Source organism: Labrus bergylta, chromosome 7 (genome assembly GCF_963930695.1).
Source record: "Labrus bergylta chromosome 7, fLabBer1.1, whole genome shotgun sequence".
Lineage (NCBI taxonomy): Eukaryota > Metazoa > Chordata > Actinopteri > Labriformes > Labridae > Labrus > Labrus bergylta.
Genome location: NC_089201.1, coordinates 7,754,319 through 7,777,423, shown reverse-complemented (window position 1 = coordinate 7,777,423; position 23,105 = coordinate 7,754,319). Strand labels below are relative to the sequence as shown.

Below are 23,105 nucleotides of genomic sequence, written 5' to 3'. Positions count from 1 at the left end.
CTGAGCAAGAAAGTCAAACAAAAGCAGCATGGTAGCTGGTGAACAGAGCAAAAATAATGGTTAGGAATCCTCCTCTGTCACTGAAGTCAGCGGTGTAGCAATATTGTGCTTCCCTCAATCACGACTTCAAGGACAAAAAAGTGCTGTGCTTCACACGGCTTGAACATTTCAGTATACATGATGCCATCACACATGCGGAAAAAAATGACTTTTTAAACCATGGCCATGATGCTGTATTTCTGCTGTAACAAAGACCACAACCCAGACATATGGTGGGAATCAGTCGTTTAACTTTGAGCTGTTTGAGAGGCTACATTAGCTAGTTACTGTCAAGATCGAGATCTGACCAGTGACACTAGGTCCATGGGAGAATCTCCATTCTAACAAGTGAATAAATGCTGAATGAATGAATTTCTGATTTTGAGTTCTAGTTTTACTTTTGAACCTTTCCAGAGGTTTACTGAACATGTTTTTCTCTGATTTTAATCCTGTTTAAAAAACAAAGATGAAAGAACCCTAAATTTAACTACAGTACAAACAGCAGAAAAGTGTTACCAAAGCCGTGTTCCTACTTCCACAAAACTGAAAAATTCCTGAAGTTTTCAGGGTGAGCTGCATGTGTGAACGCAAACAGCCACATTTTTCCCCACAGACTTTATCCGGAGTTTCTGCCAGCCCGTTTTTCTTTTTTCTTTTTTTTTTTTTTTTTTGCATGAAGTGTGAGTGAGCTGACGTGAGATGGCAGCAGGATATGATCAGGAGAATTCACCTCACGAGTGGGAGGGGCTTGGTGACGTATATTCCCTGTGATTGGTGCATAACCATTAATTGTATGCATTGACCGTTGTGATCTCTGTGCACATAATTCACTCACTATGTTTTATTTTCTCCATTATGTTCTTGTCCCCACTTTTGTTGATATTGTGATTCTGTTGAACTGCACATAGCATTGATATAAAGGGAAACATTCTCATTATAGCACCGTATAGCGGACTCTGATGCTTCATTCATCACATTCTTTTTACGTCATTTCTTTCCTGCAGGAGACCCCTGTCACCCTGATCAGATTTCAGGGACAGTCCTCTGGAAATTCTCTAGAAATGTTCAGGAGTGCATATGTGAAAACTTTTATAATGACTATGTGGCTAACTGCTGCTTGCTGACTTCACCACACAGAAAGAATAGCCCAAGGGCATTTCTAAAACCACCCACTGTCAAACCAAATCTACAAATTCGTACACACCAAACTCAAAGGGAGAGAGGGTTTGTTTCTCAACAGGAGCTTCCACAGCATCGGTCAGCTCTCACGGTTGGGGTATCAGGCCAATCCCCCTGTGTGCCTCCGCAGAGGAACAAAGAATGGAGCACAAACTTGTCCTCTCTGTAGCCTCAAGCAGGATTAGTCACCATCCATGCAGAAGATAACAAGGCAATTGTTTGGCTTCAGGACTTACTGTTTACTGAAAGAAGCACACTGCCTCTCAAAGCAGAAAGTCAGAGTTAATTCCTCAAGGAGAGAAGACAGAGTAACAGTCTGAGAAACATACTATAATGTAGAAACTCGTTATGGTTTGTTTGTATTGTAACAATTTTTTATTTAACGAATGCAGAAAACAATACAATAAATATTTAAAAAAAACTCACAAAATATTTAGACTGTAAGGCCTGAAATGTCATCATTCTTCCTTTGGCACATTTACTTTGAAACACCGTGTCAACAACCACTATCTAGTGGGACTGTGTTACACCAAAGTTATTTTTGTTTTTCAGTATCAGATCTACTCTCTGCTTTTATTAAACAATGTGTTTTTCAGTCAACATGCATCAAAGAATGACAGTTTCCTGACCTCCTATAGCGTATGGAGAGAACAGCCTTTTTCCTCAACACCCCCTTCTGACTAATCCAAACACACACGATACACAAATAAAGCACCACATAGGTTTTGCCTTGAAGGTGCAGGAGGCTCTTTTGTATTTGCAAAGTATTTCAAGTCTTCTGTTGTCTGCATATATATGCAAATACATTCAAGTTTAATAAGAACTTCATAAAATAGAAAGGAAGTTGTGTTTCCTTCCTACTTTAGCCTCCATTTGTTTGCAGCTACAAAGTCAGCGCTGAGCTCTTCGCTTGCCTGGTGAGACAGTGACCTCTTGCCCTCCCAGCATGCAGTGCTTCCTGGCTTTTGCAAAATTGAGAAGAAAAAGCCTTGATAGGAACATTAATAAAGTAGAAATTCCTGTTAGCAGCGAGTTGATTTCTAGTTTTATTACAAAATCGAAGATTTTCCTGCTACCATGAGGCCAGCAAGCAACTATATAGCATGAATCTAGAAGGGAGGGGGGGGCAGACAAATCCTCTTAAAAGTCTTAGCCTTGTTAAAGAGGCTGCATTATTGATGGTGCATCTGTGGGCTGAAATAGAACGAGAGTGAGAAGAGCTAGACACAATAAAAAGAGAAAAACAGAGAACTAGCTTTGAGTTGAACTAATGCCAGAGAGATACTGTGGGTTTGAACTATAAGAGTGGTTTATAAATGTGCATATTTCACAGCAACAAAGAAGGATAATCTATACATTAAGATTGCATAGTTCCTAACCCTTGGGGCGGCTTTGGCTCAGTTGGTAGAGTCGGTCGTCTCTCAACTAGAAGGTTATGGGTTCGACACATGTTATGTGTCCTTAACAAGACACTTAACCCCAAGTTGCTCCTGCTGCTTCATTTGCAGTGTATGAATGTGTGTGAATGTGATTAGTTACCTATGATTGTCACTGTTTATAGCAGCCTCTGCCATCAGTGTGTGAATGGGTAGGTGTGTAAAAGTAGTCAGAAGACTAGAAAAGTGCTACACAAACTCAAGTCTATTTACCATAAGTGTACATATGACAGGATCACATTGTCATGAAGTATAAAACCTCATTTAAATTGAACAGTTATAGTTTACTCTTCCAATCAGATAGAGGATGTTGTAAAGTTCCTATTCAACAGCTAGCAAAAGCTAGGAACGACAATTGATTGGGGTTCCCTGTAGCCAGTGGTGTTGAATGTGAGAACATACAAACACAAATGAAGCAAAGACATATTTTCGCACTATAATAGGTTATTTTCCAGGTGTTTCATTTTAGCAAATTTCAAGTGGACTCTCAAAATGCAGAATGAGTCACCAATTAATCTGTTATTTTTATTAATTTTTTTTTTTTCCGAGAAACAAAAATTTCTAAAACACAAACAAGAAAAGTAGTACTGTTTCGTCAGAAACTCAAGGTCTTGGTACAAAAAGTGAAAAATATTTATGAAAAACATTTTGAATGTTGATTAAAGTTTAAATGAATCAAATCATGTTTATGAAAGTGTATTCTGTTAAATGGAATATTAACTGCATGCATACATTTAGATGTAACGATTATTAAAGTTTAAGCTGACATACAAGCTGTTTGGTAAAGCTTGCTATCAAACTGAAATGTAAACGCATGCAGGGTCAGGTCTGTGAGTCAGTGGAGAAAGTACAAGTATTACAGCCGTCTGTTCCAGCAATTACTCCCTGAAACTGATCCCCTGCAGCTCTTCCTGTGTTTCTTGCATACGGACACATAAAGGTTAATGGAAACATTTAGATGCATACTTTGCAAACAAAACATGCACACTGAGCTCTTTAGAAACATGAGAGAAACACTGATTGTTTCATTAGTCTCTGCCTTGTTATTTTGTATTCATTTAGCAGTCTCTCCTCTATCAAACATACATTACAGTAACTTACTGTATGCAGTTTGGATCTCTGGAACGGTTGCTGGCTAAATTAGCTTGGCCAAACAGGGCTCTATTAATCACACACTGGTATGTCATTAATCTGGGATCACAGATCACACTGAGCCTGTAATCCCATAGCATTGGCAGATTTTGGCTGTTTATGAGCCCATCTGTGGTTGAATTAAAAAGGAGAGCAGTGCATTTACGCATTACAAAGCAAGCGAGTGTTGAGGGTGAAAAATCCAGCGTGCTTACTTTCTCTGTAAGTATGGATTGGAATAGAAAAAGGCATATGTGATACAAAAGCTGAGTCTTATTTTGCTTTCAAATCTAAAGTTATATATCAAAAACAGATCAGTTTGCTGATTGACCTTTTCTTGTATGGGCATAGCCAATCACATTTTGATTGACATCTCTCTGGCTCAACACACAGCAATTGCCTATCGAATAGTCACCGTATAGAGGTGCACCCATCGAGCGGCTGCCGACCAGAATTGGCTGATTTTCAGCCTGATCATCCGTGACCGGCGACCGCCCCCTCTGAAATCTATCCAATTCTGTGCCGATATCAGATTCACACACACACGATCCGCAAGTTTCACACCATGCGCTCAGAGAGAATTAACACTAACCCAACGGCTAAACACATGAGCTAACATGTCGGCGGTGTGGATGCGAGGTGCCCATCTGCGCGGTTCACAGAAACACTCTGAACCTGCGTAGGACTCGTTCATATGAGACAGCTGACACTCTGTGTGTCACTGTGAACAGAGACTGCAGACTGCAGTGTGCTTCACTGACAACATGGAGAGTTATACACCAGCCTTTGTTATCAGAAGACCTGTTTTTGTGTCGCCTCAGCTCCGTACCTCCATATTATTTCATTACAATTTGCGTAATAAAAGTTTCTTATTTGGGGGACACTTAGGAGTTAAAATCTTGGTGTGAGTGTGTGATTAAAAAGCTTGACCTGCCACTTTGATGGAAATATTATAGATCAATGCATTATGAATCTAAACAATTGTAAAAAAAAAAAAAAAAAAAAAAAAAAAAAAGAAAGTGTTTACCGAGGCAGCGAGAGAGACAGAGGCAGACAGGTAAGAAACTGCAGGCAATAGCTTAATGAAAAAGTTACCAATTGTACTTTTTTGATGGATGATTCATAAATCCTTCAGGAGTCAGGGAGAATGCAGCTGAAGAGTGAATCAGTAAACTTCTCAGTTTCTCTCATCTGCTGTATTAATGTTTAACATGAAATAACTAAGGATGGAGAGAGGGTAAATAATGTCTGTTTAAATCATCTAGAATGACAACTTGATTCAGATAATGCCATTCATTTAGATTCCATCATCATCGGTTATGAATTAAAAATAGACAAGAATTCAGGAAACAAAAGGTTTGACACACAACATGTTTTAGACGAGATTTGTTTGAGTGACAATAAGGGATAGTCACGTAACTAGCCATGTTGCGGTTAACTGCTTACACTAAAAACTGTTTCTGTTCAAAATATCCCGGTTAACCAATTGTAAAGGCTCTGCTTCACCCAGTGTATCCATTCACATGCTTAAAAAAAAGGGGTGCAACCTGCATGGAATGAAACAAGGTGGCACCTGCTGGAGCAGCAGCTTTATGTGCTCTGATTATTCCGACAGGTAGCTACGCTACATTAGCTTATATGGTAGAGGGACACAGCAGAGAAGCTTTGTATCCACTTTTAAAGTACGAATCAGAAAACCTAACCCAAATTTAAATAAGATTTATTTCAACTGACAAATGAATATAGTTACGAAATGATTTTATAATTAGCAGCATGGACATGAAATGCTAGCTCAGATGACCCTATTTGCTTTCAAAGCTGTGAATGCAAGGACAACTGATGGATCTAAAGAGTGAGCTAGTGCTCTCTTCTTATGGAGACTCCCCCTGATGCTAAAAACCTGATGAGAGATCATATACAAGCCAAACTATACTCAGCAGCGCCAAACCTAGACTTTCATCACATCAGTTATATCACGTCAGTGTTTGATTGCATTTTCTATCTTCTTTCCTTTAATTTTGAAATTTACTGTCATGTACATAAACTCATAATTGCATAGTCTGAAGGCCACTGTGGATTAGTGATGCCAGTGGACTCAAAGGCACAAAAAACAACATTCTGTCACAGTATAAGTCACTTTCAGCGAAAAGTTGTTTTGTAGCAGTCTTCTTTTAAACGCTTGCCTTCGGTTTCAGGGAAGCAATTGTCCGTCTAATCCTCTAAGAGATGACAGTGGCATTTTCAACAGCCTCCCTATTAACATCACCTTGGGATTACCTTCACCAAGAGGACAAGCTGATAGAGATAGGGAGGGAACGAAGAATGAGGAGGAGAAGGATGACTCAAATGAGATTTGGATGATGGCACTGTGGGCAAGCAGCTCAGCTCTCAAACCCAGAGGGGCGAAAAAAAGCAGTTTGTTTGACAGAGAGATGTACAAAAAATAAACATGAGGATACACACAATGCTCGCAAGACAAATACATATCCTCTTATGGGCTTGAATTCCTTATCAGTCCGAAAGAGAAAGCTTCCCCTTACAAGTAAACACATCTATCAGATTCTTTCAGATTACCCACATTGGCCCAAATCTAAATGTCACCATCCCCCTGCGTCTCTTTCATCATTCAGTCGACCGTCGCAGAACACACCGGTAAACAGCACACAGCCATCATCCACCGCTACGCCGCGAGAGACCCCATGCCGAGCAAATTGGCATTTCTGCAGCGCCACCCAGATAGCAAGAAACGATGCAGACCGAGGCACAGGGGGAGGCTGCCAGCGCTGACCTTATGTCACACAAATGAGTTTTTTTCAGTTAGTTTCTGGGTCACGCTGAGCTCTAAATATGACAATTATGTTCAAATACAGTCCATCAATTCTTTAAAACAGAGGCTCTTTATACAAAACATATAATATTAAAGCTCTCTAGATGCTAAATGAGCCAGAAATTGTCATGCACAGACACAACTGTCATAGGTGTATGCATTGAGAGTACATTTAATTTAAAAAAAGAACAACACTGCTGAAGAGATGTAAATTGAACTATTAATTCTTTCACAGGCTCATTATCAGTGTAGAAGACATAGAGTAGCAGAGGGGTACGATGAGAGTGAGGGAGGAGAAGACGAAGCAACCTTTTACTCAAAATGTGCCTGGGGAGAGAGAGAGAGAGCGAGAGAGAGTGAGAGAGATAAAAATGATGGAAGCAGGGAAAGCGCTCGACAAAAAAAAAAAAAAAGGGGGAAAGACTGCCTTTTGTCTGTGTTCCAGTCCGTGTATTAGCAAGTAATGAGCTCCTAATTGTGTAGCCAGGCCATGAAGTCACTGCAGGGGTTGAAAAGTAGTGGGAGTGAGCTATATCTGCCAAAAGCACTGGGGCAAAGAGAGCGATGGAGGAACAAAAAGAGCGCACAAGGTGAGTGAGGGGAAGAAAGAATAGGTTGTGATGGAGACACTATATTAAGGAGTGTGGGTGAATGACTGAGACATTACAATGGAAATGTTTCTTTCAACAGAATGCAGATGAGGGAAGAGAGAGCGCCAGTGGGCCTCGTCTGTGCTGTGCTCTCTGTCTCTTCTTTTTTTTCTCTCCTCATAATATAATATAATATCTACTCAACTGAATAGTAATGAGTCAAAATGGTATTAGCAATTGAGGTCTTTAGTTTAAAAGGTAGAGCGTGCATGAATAGTTCTCACCATGGCTGTGGATGTTGTTACTAAAGGTCAGTCCAATACAATTTCAGTCTATGTGCGATCTGTTAAAGGCCAACTTAGACATGGAGGCTACGTGACATGAAAGGACATGAATGGTGATGAGGAAGGTCATGAGTACTAGAAACTGGAAATAATTAAGAGTCAGAGTAATGAGCTACAAGAACAGGTATGACTCACTTTCTCATTCTCTGTTCATGATTCTCTCCCTGCTGTTTTTTCATAGAAAGTGGGTCTTATTAAATAGCCGATTTTTCAGTGCTTTTATGTTGAGATGTTTCAGATACCATACCTACTTTTCAGTAACCATGTGTGACTATGACCTGCTCTGTCATACCAAGCGTTTGAGAAACACATATTTTTGCGAGTACTACATTATTGTTGTTTGGTATCACAGCACAATAAAAGAATCAAAATCTGTTTCTTGAGCCAGCAATAATAAGTCTATGGAGGCAGTACAGTGAAGCTTGCTGGAAGAATTTTAGGTACGTCTCTTTTTGGTATCAGATAGAGCTGGGCGATATGATTTCATACCATGATATCATGGTATTACATTATTAAAAAGACCCCCTGTTTTCCATTCAAAGAAGCCTGTTTTGGAAGTGGCGATAGCCTAGCGGTTGTGTCACGCCCCATGATTCTGTGTGGTTTGATTGCTCTCCTGCAGAGATGTGTTTTCAGCTGCTGCTGAAAATACCACATTTACTGATATGACTCTATCGTAATAAAATGCTCAACAGCTTGAAAAGTGTGGACTTTTATTGCAAAAGATTGGCGTAAATAAAAATTATTGATTGTCTAACCTTAAACAAAGACATTTTGAACACCACTGTTGGCAGTTTTAGTCTTTACAGACCTCCTCTCACCATGAGACACAGCCCGTTTATTTTAATCACCTTGGCGTTGATACATGAGACATCAGTTTAAACACACCTTAAAGCAGGTAGACCTGTTGTAATGGAGATGCAAATCTATTCCATCACATAGCCTGGGTCAAAGCCCCAGACAGAGAGAAAGAGATGCGCTGTAGGCGAGCACATACACTTAACGCTGCTGTTATTTGCTGAAACTTGGGGACGGCAGAATACAACTTTACTTGCCAATTCTCTTTCATTTTAAACATTGACACGAGGCGGAGCCCTTTGATCAGTGAGACACTGGCTTTGCTCTCAGCAGAGGGGAATCAGTCTGAGCTGCTGTCAGCCACAAAACAATATTTAATGCTAATTTGATTTACCAGCCACTGTGGGTGGTAGGTTGAGCAATCGGCGTTGCCTTGTGTGTGCTTAAAACCGTGATGACAGTACGGCCATAATCAATGTCCTGGCAGAACGTAATAGCAGAGAAGTTACTGATAACGGTTTACCGCACACCCTTACTATCAGAACAAATCTAGTTTATTTGTCTTACCGTGTGCACTTCGGCAGGTGCGACATTGTTTGTGGTCATCCAAATCTATCTCGCCATGTTCACAGTGACCCACCCCCATTGTGTCTCCTGGTTGCAACTTCATTCAAGTTTGATTGTGAGTCTGTTTTATCGGGCTTCACCTCCCCTCGTAGAGACCTGCTGCAATACTCAAACTAGTAATTCTATTATACACACTCCCACACAGAGTCCTAGACCTCTGTGTTGTCATGGAAATGGATAAAAAGTGCTCTCCGATGCTTCAAGAAAGAGTTTCACACATGCTCTCATGGGGTTCACAGTATGAAGGCCATTTCCTCCTCACTGCTGTCAGTATTCCTGCTGCTCCTTATCACATGCAGACTCAAGCTTAGAGCTGCAGCGTTGACATCTCTATAGTTCCCCCGGGTCAATTCCACCATCGTCTGTCGCACACTGCCTTTAACTATCACTTCTGAAGGACTTTGCTGTGTGTTTCAAAGCAGGAGGGGAAAAAAAGAAGAGAAACATTTTATCGGCCTGGTGACTAGGTGACTGTGAACGTGCATCAGTCTGCACCAGTGATTAGCGGCATCCACCTCATTTCTCTTCACTGCAGCTTCACCACCACCATCTGCGGTAATGGAACGAGGGGTGGTGGCTGTGGGTGGAGGCGGAGGCGGAGGCGGCTGGTCCTGACAGAGACACAGTGCTCAAGGTGCTCTGCATGGCACCATTAAAGACACCAAATGAAAACAAATGGCCTCCAAATAAAGCAGCGGCCACTCTTTGGGCTTAGTATAAGAACTTTTTGCCCTCTGTGTTTATTTGCTTTCATGTGAGCTTGTGGTGATTTCATTTGGTTTTGGTTTTCGAGGGTCTCATTGGTACTGATCTGAACAAACCTGGAAAGGGTTACAAGCAACACGACATGTTTTATATTGAGGCCGTTTGTATGTGTGTCCATGTGTGACTGTGTGTCTCTCCTTGTGTGAATATGTACTTTCCCACTGCAACATGAACCTGCGAGTGTCTGCACTTCTGTGTATCAACATTTATGTGTTTACACTTGTCTGTCCATAAATCTCTTGAGTGTCTACTCGTGTGTGTGTGTGTGTGTGTGTGTGGGTGGGTGCCAGTGCAGTGAAGAATGTGAGACTGGCTGCAGAGGTCAGTCAAGGAGGATTCTATCATAATCCATCATAATCAGCAGCTGTGCTGTTCCTTGAGGACAGATGAGCCCCTGACCCATGGCGGACATGGTGGGGATGAGAATCACATGAGGGTGAAATGTGATGTTTAGCAGCTCCACTGGTATCCGTGTAGGACTTTCACAGGTCTTACCGGCGATGCATCCTCAATGCCAGCAGGTCACGGCACTACAGAAGCATTGTGGTCATTGAGGGAGCACTGACTTATATGTGCACCTTGTATCTTATAGAGCTGCACAACAAAGGACATATCATGTCTGCTGTTGGAATGATAGAACAAGAAATATCCAAATGGTTACATCTTATGAAGTGAAAGAGTAAGCTAAGTTGAAGTCTGGCCTCTTCTCTTACTGCAGTCACATGTATCACATGGTAAATTATATTATCGAGGGGGGAAAACATCCAGGAATAATACTTGTCTATCATTATACCTGTGTAAATAGAAATAATTCCAATACACTGCAACTGATCAGTGGCACATGTACTGTGCAATGAATTGCCATTGCATAAGTCTCCAGGGTGCACTAATATAAAAAAGTCTTTGGAATCCCACCAATCTGTCAATCTGATACTCTAAGTATCTAGAGTCATTAGGCATAGGATGGCCAGGCAGACATATCGTCCTGGGCAAAGAAGAAATTAGTCAAATCCTGGGGCAGCAGCTTCTCATTAGAGCATGCTGTACAGAGACAGACTCAATTACCGTCTCTGACACACTAGACCCTGGTAAGACTAATGGTTCTGGCCCTATAATGACCTAAGACAGACATGAACTTCCTGCCCTCTCCAACGCTCCACAACTAACTCACCTCCAATTTCATTTGCCCTCCCATACCTCTCTCCTGTGCTACCCAGTGTCAGAATATTAGAAAGGTTATTTGCTTTTCAGTCGTGAGGAGCCGGTAGCCCCATTTGATGAGGATTCATTTTGAGGCCTAGCAGTAGCTAAGCCACGGTTGAGGGGAAGGCAGCATTAAGGTAATTAACATGAGCTTTGCATTTGATTGTGGCTGTCGAGAATGCCTCTGTCAACAGCAGGCGGGATCAGATGATTAGTTCCTGTGAAGATTAGCGGCTAACCTCCCCTGGTCCCTGTCCAAAAGATGATTACCCTTTATTCTCGTAGCACAGACACACTGCCTGCACCCTAGAAGCACACAAACACAGACTTCAATGAAATGTTTGTTTTTTTCCAGAGAAGGAGAACCAGCAAAGGGGATCAAAGAGAGTGCACCTTTGAATCGAGGTGCCAACAGCTGAAGGGGTTAAGTCATGTTTGTGACAAGACAGAGGTGAAGACATGTCTCCTTCACACATTAACTTCCTGCTTCTGCACCACTTCACCTCTCCTCCCTCAAACAGGCAGGAAAATGATCCCTGCTGCCTGCCATGACCCTTTTATCATCCATTTAACAAACAGACTAATTCTTGGCATTCAGCTCGGCGTAATGAGTCGGGTTTCACGTATGTTATAATGGGAAATTCAATATCAATAGCAAAAGGTCTTGAGTCAAAGTTCTGGAATTAATTGTGACAAATAGGCAATTGTTATTTATCAGCCAAATTGAGATTGATCTTATTGGTTCATTAATGCGCTCCTATGGATGTTGCCTCAAGTGCATAATAGCTTTTACATCCCTTCGTGGAATTTCACCTGAGAGGTTTGTAGAATCAAAAGTGCATCCCAGTGAGAATCCTACAGGCAGTCACTAAATAAATGCCAATCAGGTGCTAAGAGATCGGTGTGTTGTGTCTCTGCACAGGTCTTCTCCCCGTGGAGACCAGACTAAGGGAGGATTTAGTTGTCTTCTACTCTCCTAGTTACATACTTGTGCTTTCAGAATGAGTTTGCATACTGTGAGGAGTTTCTTTGTTACTGGTTATGAAACAGATAGAAATTAATACTAATTCCAAATGACCCACAGTAATAAAAAAATAAAAAACAAGAAAATTTAGTATTTCTACAGAGTTAGTGTTTCTCACATGCATGCCCCTCAAAATCTGTCGAAAAGATTGTGACCCTTTGCCCTTGAACTCTTCCTTTGATGCTCTATCACAAATTTCCCTCATAGGATGGGGAGGGGGGGGTCTCAGGGCTCTTAGAAGTCTCGGTGTGATGTTTACAACATATCCAAGATGGCAATCAAAGCAACAGAGCCTTGAACCATGATGCCTGTTATTGCCTTTATGTCAATGCTATTTGTAATTGGATGTAAACACATAATACACTACATAGTGCCAAAGTCAACACAAACTGAAAGTCCCCCTCGGTAAAATTCTACAATTTCCTTAGCAGACGCCTTTATCCAAAGCGACTTATATCAGAGAGTAAGAACAACACAAGCAAGGATCTAGAACAGAGGAAACAACATCAGTTAAGTGCAAACAAACCGCTTTAAGTTTGATCGGACTCAGGTGCTGACAGGCAGTGCACAGAGGCAAAGCACAACATCAACAGCTCTTCTTGAAAGTTCTTATCAGCATCAAAACCATCCTATATAATGCTATTGTCATTATCAATTAAAAACTGTCATATTCATCAAAATCATCATCGTCATCCTCAATATCATTAAGTGTTCATGAAAGAGCTGGGTCTTTAGCGTTTTCTAAAAGGTAAAAACGGACTCTACAGTAGCTGTAAATAAGACTAATAAAATGCCAAACCTACAATTTATCTTGCTCAAAATTGTTACTACGTTTCTTCTTTTTTTTTTTTATCTGTCAGATTACCATCAAGTAAACAAACAGTATCATAATGTTAAGAAAAGATAATTCAATGCAGTCTCCAAATCTCTGTAATTTCACTCTGCAGCACCTCAGTTTTAAATGTTAGTTTCACAGTAAATTGCCCATTTCATGAGTCAGCATTTCTCTTGGTGTAAGTTTTGGATTTAGAGTTTACCTCAGACCTATTAGGTAATCCTAAATCATAGTGTTGTGTAATTGAAGGAGGACAATTATTTTCCAAAGGTCTCAGTAATCCTAAAGGTTAATCTAATCCTGCAGATAAATAAATAAGCAATAACACTGTTCTTCTTTCACCTACAATGCTATTGCGAGAATTTGCATATTATACATGCAGGACATTGAATGCACCGTAATCACACTCGGCAAACAAAGAGAAGAACAAGGGAAACAAATGCCAGTGTGATTGCAATCATGAAACACTGTCTCGTCAAAATGACCCTTTTACTTCTGATTAGACGTTTGGAAAATTGCATCTAATTACAGCATTCAGGGTGGGTGGATGGAGTCGGGCCACTCACTGAAATGATGAAACTGCCAGAGCTGTATCACAATTATGAAGCAATTATGAATGAGGCGAAAGGTTATATCCACACCAGATCAGCGCAGCATAATCGTCATCACTGTTTTTGACAGCTGATATGTACAATATGCAAATGTGATTGACAAAGCAGTAATGGACTGTTATAAACAAACTACAAGTTACACATTAATGATCTTTTGAAATATTATGAGGGTTCTTGCTTTAGCCGAATCATCTTTCAGACAGTTACCGAAGATATCCTAACTCTTGTTGTTAGTTTCTCTTGTCCTTTGTGGCTGATATCGACTGATGACAATCAATGACTGATCCTTTTTTTGTTGCTTGAATTCCCAGCTCCACCATAAGACAAAGTGTGTTATCTCCTGCACAAAATACTTGAGCCTATATTTTAAGATTCCTCTGTATCTCAAGGGACAAATCAAAGTCATCGAGACTCAAATATTAAAAAAAAAAAAAAAACACAGTCACTCCATGTGTATTTTCAGCCGGGTCAACAAACAAACAGAGAATCAGCTGCCCTGATCTTATCTGTGCTTCTCCCTGGGTTTTTGGTGACCTTTAAGGTAGTGTTTGTTTGCTTTGACAGAGGGAAGCAGGAATTTCAGTCCAAAATAGCCTGTCAGTGTCCACACTGGCTGCCACGGCGGCTGTGAGACACAGGACAGCAAATGACTGCTGATCACAGGGGACAGCAGGGGAGCCAGCTGTCAGCCTGCCAGGGTCCGCTCCCTCTCTGACAGCAGGCAAAGCTGCACAGGGGACACATACAGCGGGTTCAGGCTCCTCTCAGAGGGGCGCTGTGGATGAAGATAAAGGTGGGTACACCAAGGTGACTGGCCAGGGGGAAATGGAGCAACTGTGTGCTGTGTAAGCTCTAAACAAAATCATCTCTCAAAGTGTCTCTCAAAGCTCAGTTCACATCCACCAATAACTGACGTTGTAGTCTGAATCCATCACAAGACATTGTAAACGTCAAGGTCAAACGTATCTAAGGGCCTTCATCTTTGGAAAAGACTCAATTATAAACTGACAACTGGACCCAAGTCAGATAAAATAGACCAGACTGTGTTCTTAATGTGACAGTCTTTGGATATGACTTGCAGCACAACCTAAAACAGATTTCCTCTGAACAAAAACACAAAAGCACAGCGAACACTTTAAGCAACAATAAAGGAATTCAGTTTGGTGCGCTTTGGCGCCCACCGAAGGTCTCTGAGTGCAACTGCACTGTTGTAAGACTGCTGTTAAGCCTTAGGCAACAACAATCTGTTTACAAAGCAGATTGGCAAAGACGTTGTGAGAAGCAAAACAGCCATGTCAATTGACAACATTATTAAAGTTAATCTTTAAATGTTGCTTGAACTTTCTGACCCCATCAAGTCTCTCATTCTCCATGAAACTTGGTAGTTGGTGAAATTGTGACAGAAAACCCTACTCTTCTTCTACAAGAATTGAAGTCTAATAATGACAAAAGGAAAGTGTTTTTTCTGTTGTTGTAGGTGACCAAGTATAGCCAAGCTGTCAGGCAACTTTATCTACAAACTTTACATGAGCAGGTCAGTCAAGCAGTTTCCTGCTTTTTCTCTGGTGGCTGCAGTTTATATTCACAAATAATATGCAGAGCCTGTATCTGAAACTAAATCCTGTTTCAGCAGTAGAATTACACCCATATCCTTTAAATACACAATAAATGTCAGATGTGATTGGTTACTGCAATGCAATTCTTCTCCTCTTTCTGTCACAGTTCATTTTAATCAACTCTCTTCCTTCCTCTTCGCCTGATGGTCATTACGTGCAGCATCTCATAAGTGTTTTGCTGCTTTACAGAGACAATGAATGAGATTCTGCAGCTCTCTTATCTCTCCATCCACAGGGTGTCTTTACCCTGTAGGATTACTCTAAACTGTAAAACAATAGGATATCGGTTAAGGAGGGGGAGGCTGTTTCAAATGATAAGAAGGGAGTGTGTTGGAGAGTTCACCATTTTCCTACCTAAAACAGTCTTCTGTGAAACTTTGGACGTCATCCCTCTGCTGTATGTGTCAAAAGTGTGTATGTGCACATTTGCATTCTGTGGAAAAACACAATGCAAGACTTCAGCAGGCCAAGACATGGCCCAAAAAAAAAACTTCTACAGCTCAGTCTTTCCTTTAAAACAAACTTTTCAGAACATCTCAAGTTACCCTATAGGCCTGGCAATGTGTAAATCAATGTCTCACACAACCTTTCCTCATGGTTAACTCCATGACTGAATGACTGATGTGTAATGGAAAAAAAGTATACTGAGAAAACATAATACCTTATTGGTGGAAAGTTACTGACACATTTAATGGTAAAAGACAAAAAATACATATTTTCAGTAAATAAGCAGATTCCTCCAAGGCTTTGGTTTGATCTCAGAATCCAAGGACGTGACGGATCGATGTAAGGCAACCATCAGGGATTAACACAGCTCCTGCATCACTGCATGGCAAATTAGTTGTGATCAATTCAAAATCAATATGTAATGAGCTGTCTTCTTACTTTTTTTTCCCCAGTACATTTTATTCCTCTCTGTTTCTATCTGTCTCGTTCGATCCACATATCCGAGGCATCATGAAACTTTTTGCATCATGACTTGTAGATCTGAATTGCTCAAAGAGAATGGACACTGAACCCACAACTCATGGAGAAAAAATAACAATGGGAGTTACACCTAAAGGTTGAAGGTGCAACGATGTTCACATTTGCTTTAAAAAAAAAAGTGTGAATTATTAAAACATATGACTGAAAATTCGATTTTTTGCAAGTGCACTGTTACCCTTGTCTGATATGTGATATGGTCATGAGGCTTTGTTTAACATCTCTGGGAACTAAAGCTGCAATGTCCCTCACTTAATCTCTGGCCTTCTCAGTTCAACTCTAGCTGGAAGCTTATCACCCATGTCAGCCAGAGGTTAAAAAAAAACATTTTTTCTGTTCCAAAGACATGCAAAGCTAAGCACAGACACACAGAGCCATTTATTGGGCCAACTAGCCTGTCTGGGAAAAGCCACAATGCAGAAACACAAAGCACAATAAGAAGAGGACAATGTGATTTCTGTCCTCCTGTTCAGGGGGAGAAATGACCCAAATAGTCAGTCTTTGGTTATGAATGAAAATACCTGTGCACCTGACACTGTGCGAGTTTGGCCTGGTAATGGAGCCCATGATTCAGAGACTTTGCAAAAAAGTGACTTGTATATTGGCTTTGACAGTTTTTTTGGGAGATTGTATGGTGCAGTTGTGTGAGAAAGTGACGTGTCTTTTTATCTTGAGCTGAAACAGCAACATGTAAAGCATCAATGTTTCAAACAAAATTCCTCATTTGAGTAAGACATTGGCTTTCAGGGCTGTAAGAGCTTAAGATGATTGAATGATGGTCAGAATCATTGATTAGCCAACCTGCTGATATGATTTTTAACCCGTACAGCAGTTTGTTCAACTGAGTAAACTAAAACGCTGTTAATGAAAATCAGCCAAATGACGAATGTTGGACCATATTATATTAAGGCTTACCATTGTGCATAATCAAGGGTTGCTCACTTTAAGTTGCAGTAGGATTCTTGCAGGGTTGTTTTAGCTTTTCCATGCAGAAAAAGACAGCTGGCCAGAACAGTTTGGTTCCCTATCCGCCTCTAAGTCTTTCAATAGAGCAAGCTGATGGTGCGTTCTATTTAGCTTGGAACTCGCATCTCGGAGCTGGGACCGACGTCACATCGGAGTTAACCACATTCCGGTCGCAAGTCCGTCAAGCAACACGGACACGCCTCAAGGAGAAACTTTGTTTTGTTAGCTAATACCTGACGATAACAACAAACTACGTGATAGTTTGAGCGTGAGAATTACATGACAACATGTCTACAGATAGAACTTGCACGATACTTTCAGTGTCATTTATTTAATTAGACTAAAAGAGGACTAAGCTGTAAATAAACACAATACTTACAGCTTTACAAAACTGTTGATGCACATAGCAGCCATGTTGGATTTTAACTCAGACTATTGAAGATGCTCCAAGTTTCCAAATCAGAGTTTCGATATCAGGGGGGCGTTCATGACGACGTATCAGACTGGTAACTCAGAATTTCCAACTTCCGAGATCAAATTTAACACACCGTGAAATGTGCTATTTTGCATATGTTTTCTAAGCTTCTTTAGAATTAACAATAAATTAAAACCCCCCAAAAAAGGATCTATCCTCATCTATTTCGCGAACGATGTTAACATAGCTAATGAGCCAGCTCATGAATCAGCCATGAACATAGATGGTTAAACTTTGTTGACTTAGCATTTGCCAACCTTATGTCCCCCAAGCTTCACCCCTTAATATACATTTGATCACTTCTTGCCTCAAAAAGAAAACATTTTTCATCATACAGCGGCCAAGAATCTAAACTCAAGGTATCAAAAAGCCGGCCAAAAACCAATATGTGATATCACAGTGTTTACGTCCATTTTTATACAGTTAATGATGAAAACATAACCTAAACTGGTTGATATAAATTAAAGGAAACAAACCCAATGACATGATGTGTTATTTATTTTAACCACTAAGGGATGGAGAAAATGATTTTTCTAATCTTTATGAATATGTGATATCAGAGCTCATGTAATGCAGAGCCTGTGAGCAGTAATTTGAAACACAAGAACTTTAAAAGGACATGTCCATACAGTATCTGATCATCATTTGAACATTGAAGGATGCGTTACCCTTGCAGCACTGTGTTTTAAAGCAAAGTAATCATCAAACATTTATAAAGCTGGCATGTATATTACAATGCTCATCCTTAATAAACAGTAATCATCTTTGGGTGTTGGGGGGAAACAACTGATGTGAGGCTCATTTGTCTTTCTGACATTGTTCCTCATTTTATTTGTATCAACATTGCCCCAGGTGTACAGCCAAGCAGACCAGCTTGAAATATATTTCCATGCGGCACAACTCAATAACATAAAGTTGCCTTGTTTGTGACTGCACTGCTGCAACATTCCATCGTGAGTGGATTGTGTGGCCAAATCTCATATTACATAAAAGGCCCAGATTTATATCTAGCTTTGAGTGCCGGTACAAGACTGCAAGGCTCCAGTGGGAGTCTCGGCTAGTGCAAAGCCAAATAATCTGCTAAGTACGTATGTGAGCATCCTCTGAAAAGGGAGTACAATGAGTGCACTTTGCTGAATTTGTTGTCTAATTATTACAATGAGACAGATGCTGTAACTGCATTGAAACACAGGTTTTGAGCACTTTTCATTTGTTTTGAGCCAAAAATGTGCTTTTTTTTTTTTTTTTTTTAGCAGAGACTCCCTGTGGGATGGGAAGTTCTCCCAGTGTAACTGTCCATATTGCCATCTCTTTAAATGTCAATATTCTGATTATCATTTTAATAGATAGTGCCAAGGCATGACACCCAGAAGTATATACCGGCAACATTTTAGATTGAATTCTAAATGCTGTGACAGGACGCCCAATTTACACCTAATATCACTGGCTAATTTGTCAGCTAGAATTTACCAACAGCAATATCCTGTCAGAGGACACACGCACACGCACACGCACACGCACACGCACACACGCACACACACACGCACACGCACACACACACACACACACACACACACACACAAACGTGCAGCCATAGCTGACATCATTATTATCCTGGTCAGGCTGTAAGCCACTAAAAAAGAGCTGAAGCAAATTTGTTTATTCAAAGCTGACAACAGAAGAAAACAAACTACAGTGATATTCTGGGGGGAAATATCTGACATCAATCATGTATACTTGCTCCTTTGCTCCACTTGGCAGCTCACACTACAAGTCCACATCTAATATCATGACATTATTACTTCACTCTGTCATTGACAAAAATACCTTATATCGAAACATGCTTGACTGTGTCTGTGTTGAAGAACATACAAAAGAACTTGTTTTGCATACTTGTGTTTGATAACAGGTGCTGAAGTTAAAAGCGGATACAGATATCACAGGTTTCGTTTGTTTGCATGGTGTGGTTCAGTCTTATTCCTTGACACAGCAGCAAAAGCACAGATGTTACTTTCTAATAACACGTCCAAGTGTTCCCAGTCAGCCATGACAATCCACAACACCAGGTCATCTTTTATTTTATTGTTTACACCTGTGCTTTGCGTATGCAACATGCACAAATATATCCTTAATAAACCTGACCCTACTGCACCAGGAGCTTCTTGGGGCTTATTTGCTACATCCTTTCAGTGCAACTGCAAACACATCAGGACAAGCTCAATGATATAGCAGATACTCTAGATGAGACAAAAGTTTGATCAAGAAGGCTAACTATGCTTTTTTGTAGATGCATTTGTACATTGCACATGTCAGTTTCCTCTGGAAGAATTAGAACTCATGCCTTGATTTAAAAGACTGCAGCTTTCTCGACCTTTTGATACACTAAGAGGAAAAGATGTAGCCTATAGGACCTATGCCTTTTCTCAACTTTATAAATAGCTCCTTACCTTGTCACAATAAGCATCTGAATCGTCTGAATCACTGATCATATGTCTGTTTGGTAGTAATGCGTTCCCTTAAGATGGCACGTTGCAATAGCCCAATGATGGATTGCAGCTGATAGAAAAACAAGTTAAAAAAACTACAGCTGCATGTTTAAAAAGAGTTCAACTGACTGCTATGAAGTGCTGTGTCCTCCACTGGTGCCCCAGCTGCCATGGAGGGACTGGAGAACAGATTGACTTGTCAACACTGCCCTGTCAACAACCTCCCACTCATATAACTTAACCTGGAGGAGACCATAACCCAATCTCTGTAAAACACACACGGTAGATGGAAATGGCATGTGGGGTGTCTGTAGCAAAGATATTCTCACTCCTGAGTGAAGGGGACATACACCATGCTCATTCGTCATGCACGAAAATCTCAGAAACGACTGCCCTGCTGCTACAACAACTCCAGGAGGGGGAAAAAAAGAGTTCAGTCGATGGAGAGGAAACAGTCGGATAACTTCCTCTCATGAAAGTTTCTCCATAACGTTTTCGTCGAAGGAAAAACACTTCGCGTTCAGTCGTCTTTTTCTGAACCACACAGCGAACACTTCAAAAGATTTTTAAATTCCCCCCCCTCCTCCTCCCCTCTATCCCACCCGTAAACTGAAGCGTGTCGGCGCCGTGACAACAACATTACTTTGCGTGTGCTTTGAAAAACTTACCGACAGTTCTTGAGCCTGACCCCGAACCAAGCAGAAGGTACCAGATCCACATCATACGGTCTCTTGTTTCCCCCCCCCCCGGCCTCCCCTTGCTGTCCTGCCCCGCCGCGGGGCCAAAAACTGGGACAGAGAAGAAAAACTTCTCCGACACTGCTACTCCCTTCTGGTGTCTACTTTTCAAGTTTTTTTTTTGTTTTTTTTGGTCTTCCGGCAAAACTAGGAGAACATTTGGGGTGAGAAAGAGGTGGGTTCGCGTCGGGACAGAAGTAGTGCTAGAGTCCGGTTGGGGAAGTGGGGAAGTAAGCAGGCTGGAGCTGGAGGGGCTTCGGGGTGGCGGCAGGCAGGCTGGGGGAGTCGGTCGCTCGTGTGTTGGTTCTGAGAGAGGCGGAGTCGGAGGAAGAGAGCCGGAGAGCAGAGGTCGGACAGTCCGGGACAGCGGTTTCCAAACTGCGGACTAGGGACCACTAATGGTCTCGCCGAGCTGTAAAATAGCACCGTTATTCACAATAACAGTAGATTGTCTGATGGTGCTGAGATTCACCGTGTTATTCTGCCTGCAAAGGCAGCTCGGACAGAGCCTCTAAGGGTCAAAGCATGCTGATAGACTATGTCTAGTTCCAGTGAGATAAGGACATGAGAGAATAGCCTACATTCCCTAGCCAATATATCAATATTAAAAAGTACTTTCCTCAGAACCAAAAGGAAACCTAATCAAACGTTGCATTAGGCTAATTGTTTCAAAAACTGAACCCTCTAATGGAAAAAGAGAAAGATAACCTTTAATATGTAACAGATCAGCCTTTAGCCTGGGCCTACTTAATTTATAAAATGAGATTAGTATCATACTAAATCCAATTATTAGTATTGAGTTTTATGACAATCGGCCAGTTCATTACTTTATAGCCTGTTACAAAATAAAGAGAATCTACAGGAGGTCGCTGGACAGTCGGTAGCCTATTATTGAATTTGCCACAAATTATTTTCTGATAGCCTAAATATTAGGCCTATGCGTACAGTATATGCTACATATAGCCTATACAATTGAAGATAGCCTACATGGTTGCATATCATGTCAACATATGAACAGGTCAAATCTGCAAGCTAATAGGGTTGATGCATGTGGTCATCTTCATTCATCCCATGGTGAACTTCATTCTAAAGATGGCTCTCATTCTGTCCCATAACTTTAAGTCTCACCTAGTGCTTTTAAAAGCCAAAAAACTGGCTTTTAGATTGGCAGCATGTTACACTGATACCTAAATAGAACATATATGAATGAGCAAACATCAGATAATGTCAGCTTTTCTCAATGAGAATGGTCTTGCCTGTTCAGTGTCTCAGTAAAAAGGCTGAGCAATGTGTTAAAAAAAAAACCTTGCTATGGTCCTGCCAAGTTTCTTGCACTTAATTAATTTGCAGAGTGAGAAATCACAAACAACCCCGCAAAGAAAATCTACATCTGCTCTAAAACTGTGCCAAATCACTCTTGGAATATTTGGACAGTTTTTCTTGCTAATTAGCTGAAGTTTGTTTTCTCCCTGTGCGTTAATAAGGTGTTGTCAAGGTACACTGGAAATGCTCAAGCCGTGTAAGGCCTATCTCCTGCTGGTCCATGGACTGCAAGAGAGGAGAAAACCCTATAAAGTAACAATTGAAAATATAAAAGTTCCGTGGATCAAAATTTTCAAAAGAGAAAGAGTCAATCTGCTGTCTGCAGTTTTAGGAGTCCTGTTAATTTATTTCAAAGTTGCCTTTTATACTGGCTTGCATGTAATGGTGTTATGGGGATAATGTTTTTTTGACTGCATGTGTTTGTCGCTGCAATACTAACAGTGGCCACTGAGCCAAATTGGATGCAAAGCCAGATAACACCAACCCTGCCAGATCTTTAAAAAAACATCCATGATCCAGACAGACTTCCCTTTTGGTCTGATTCATGTTAGTTAGATCACAATAGTTCATCTAATGTGAGTCAGGTTTAGCCACCATTGAGGCATATATTTGTAACTAACCATCATAGCCACCACTGATTTGGAACTTTCTGATTTCACTTTGACATCAGTTCTATACTTAGGCCTACAGGCAGCAGCTTACATTGATATTGAGAAACGGCACATTTCTTTGGCTCTGGTTAGTAGTTTCAGCCAGAGACATCTTGGTCTGAGCATGTGGATGACATGACGATGTTCAGGGTTGAAGTATTGAGGTGAAATAAATCCATACATCAACACCAGCAGAGGTCCAGAGGGGAGTCACCGGTGGCTGGAATTCACTCAGTTCAGCTTCCCAAGAAGTTATTTTCACGTAACTGTTCAAGAGTTAGCTGTTTGTTTTGTAAATGGGTGAACCATTAAATCTATTGAGAAACATGTTTTTTTAAACCTTAAAGAGAATAATGTAAGGACAGCCTTCTTTAGTAGCCCATAAGTCTGTAAAACTGTGAGCTGGGAATGCAAAGTTTCAAAAACATGATAGTTGAGAACTGCCTGCAAAATAAATCC

At 40.8% G+C, this 23,105-nt stretch overlaps 1 protein-coding gene across 2 annotated transcripts in view; it reads right to left on the bottom strand.

The window, feature by feature from the left end:
* The window catches only part of ldlrad3 (low density lipoprotein receptor class A domain containing 3), an 86,100-nt gene extending 64,985 nt beyond the window's left edge, over nucleotides 1–21,115 (bottom strand). Inside the window, exon 1 of one of the 2 annotated variants that reach the window (XM_065956800.1) lies at nucleotides 20,605–21,115. In XM_065956800.1, the coding sequence (XP_065812872.1) occupies nucleotides 20,605–20,659 (55 nt within the window). In that variant the 5' untranslated portion in view covers nucleotides 20,660–21,115. The remainder of the gene's footprint in view (nucleotides 1–20,604) is intronic. The other variant, XM_029278746.2, reaches the window with a different exon arrangement.
* Nucleotides 21,116–23,105: the final 1,990 nt, after the last annotated feature.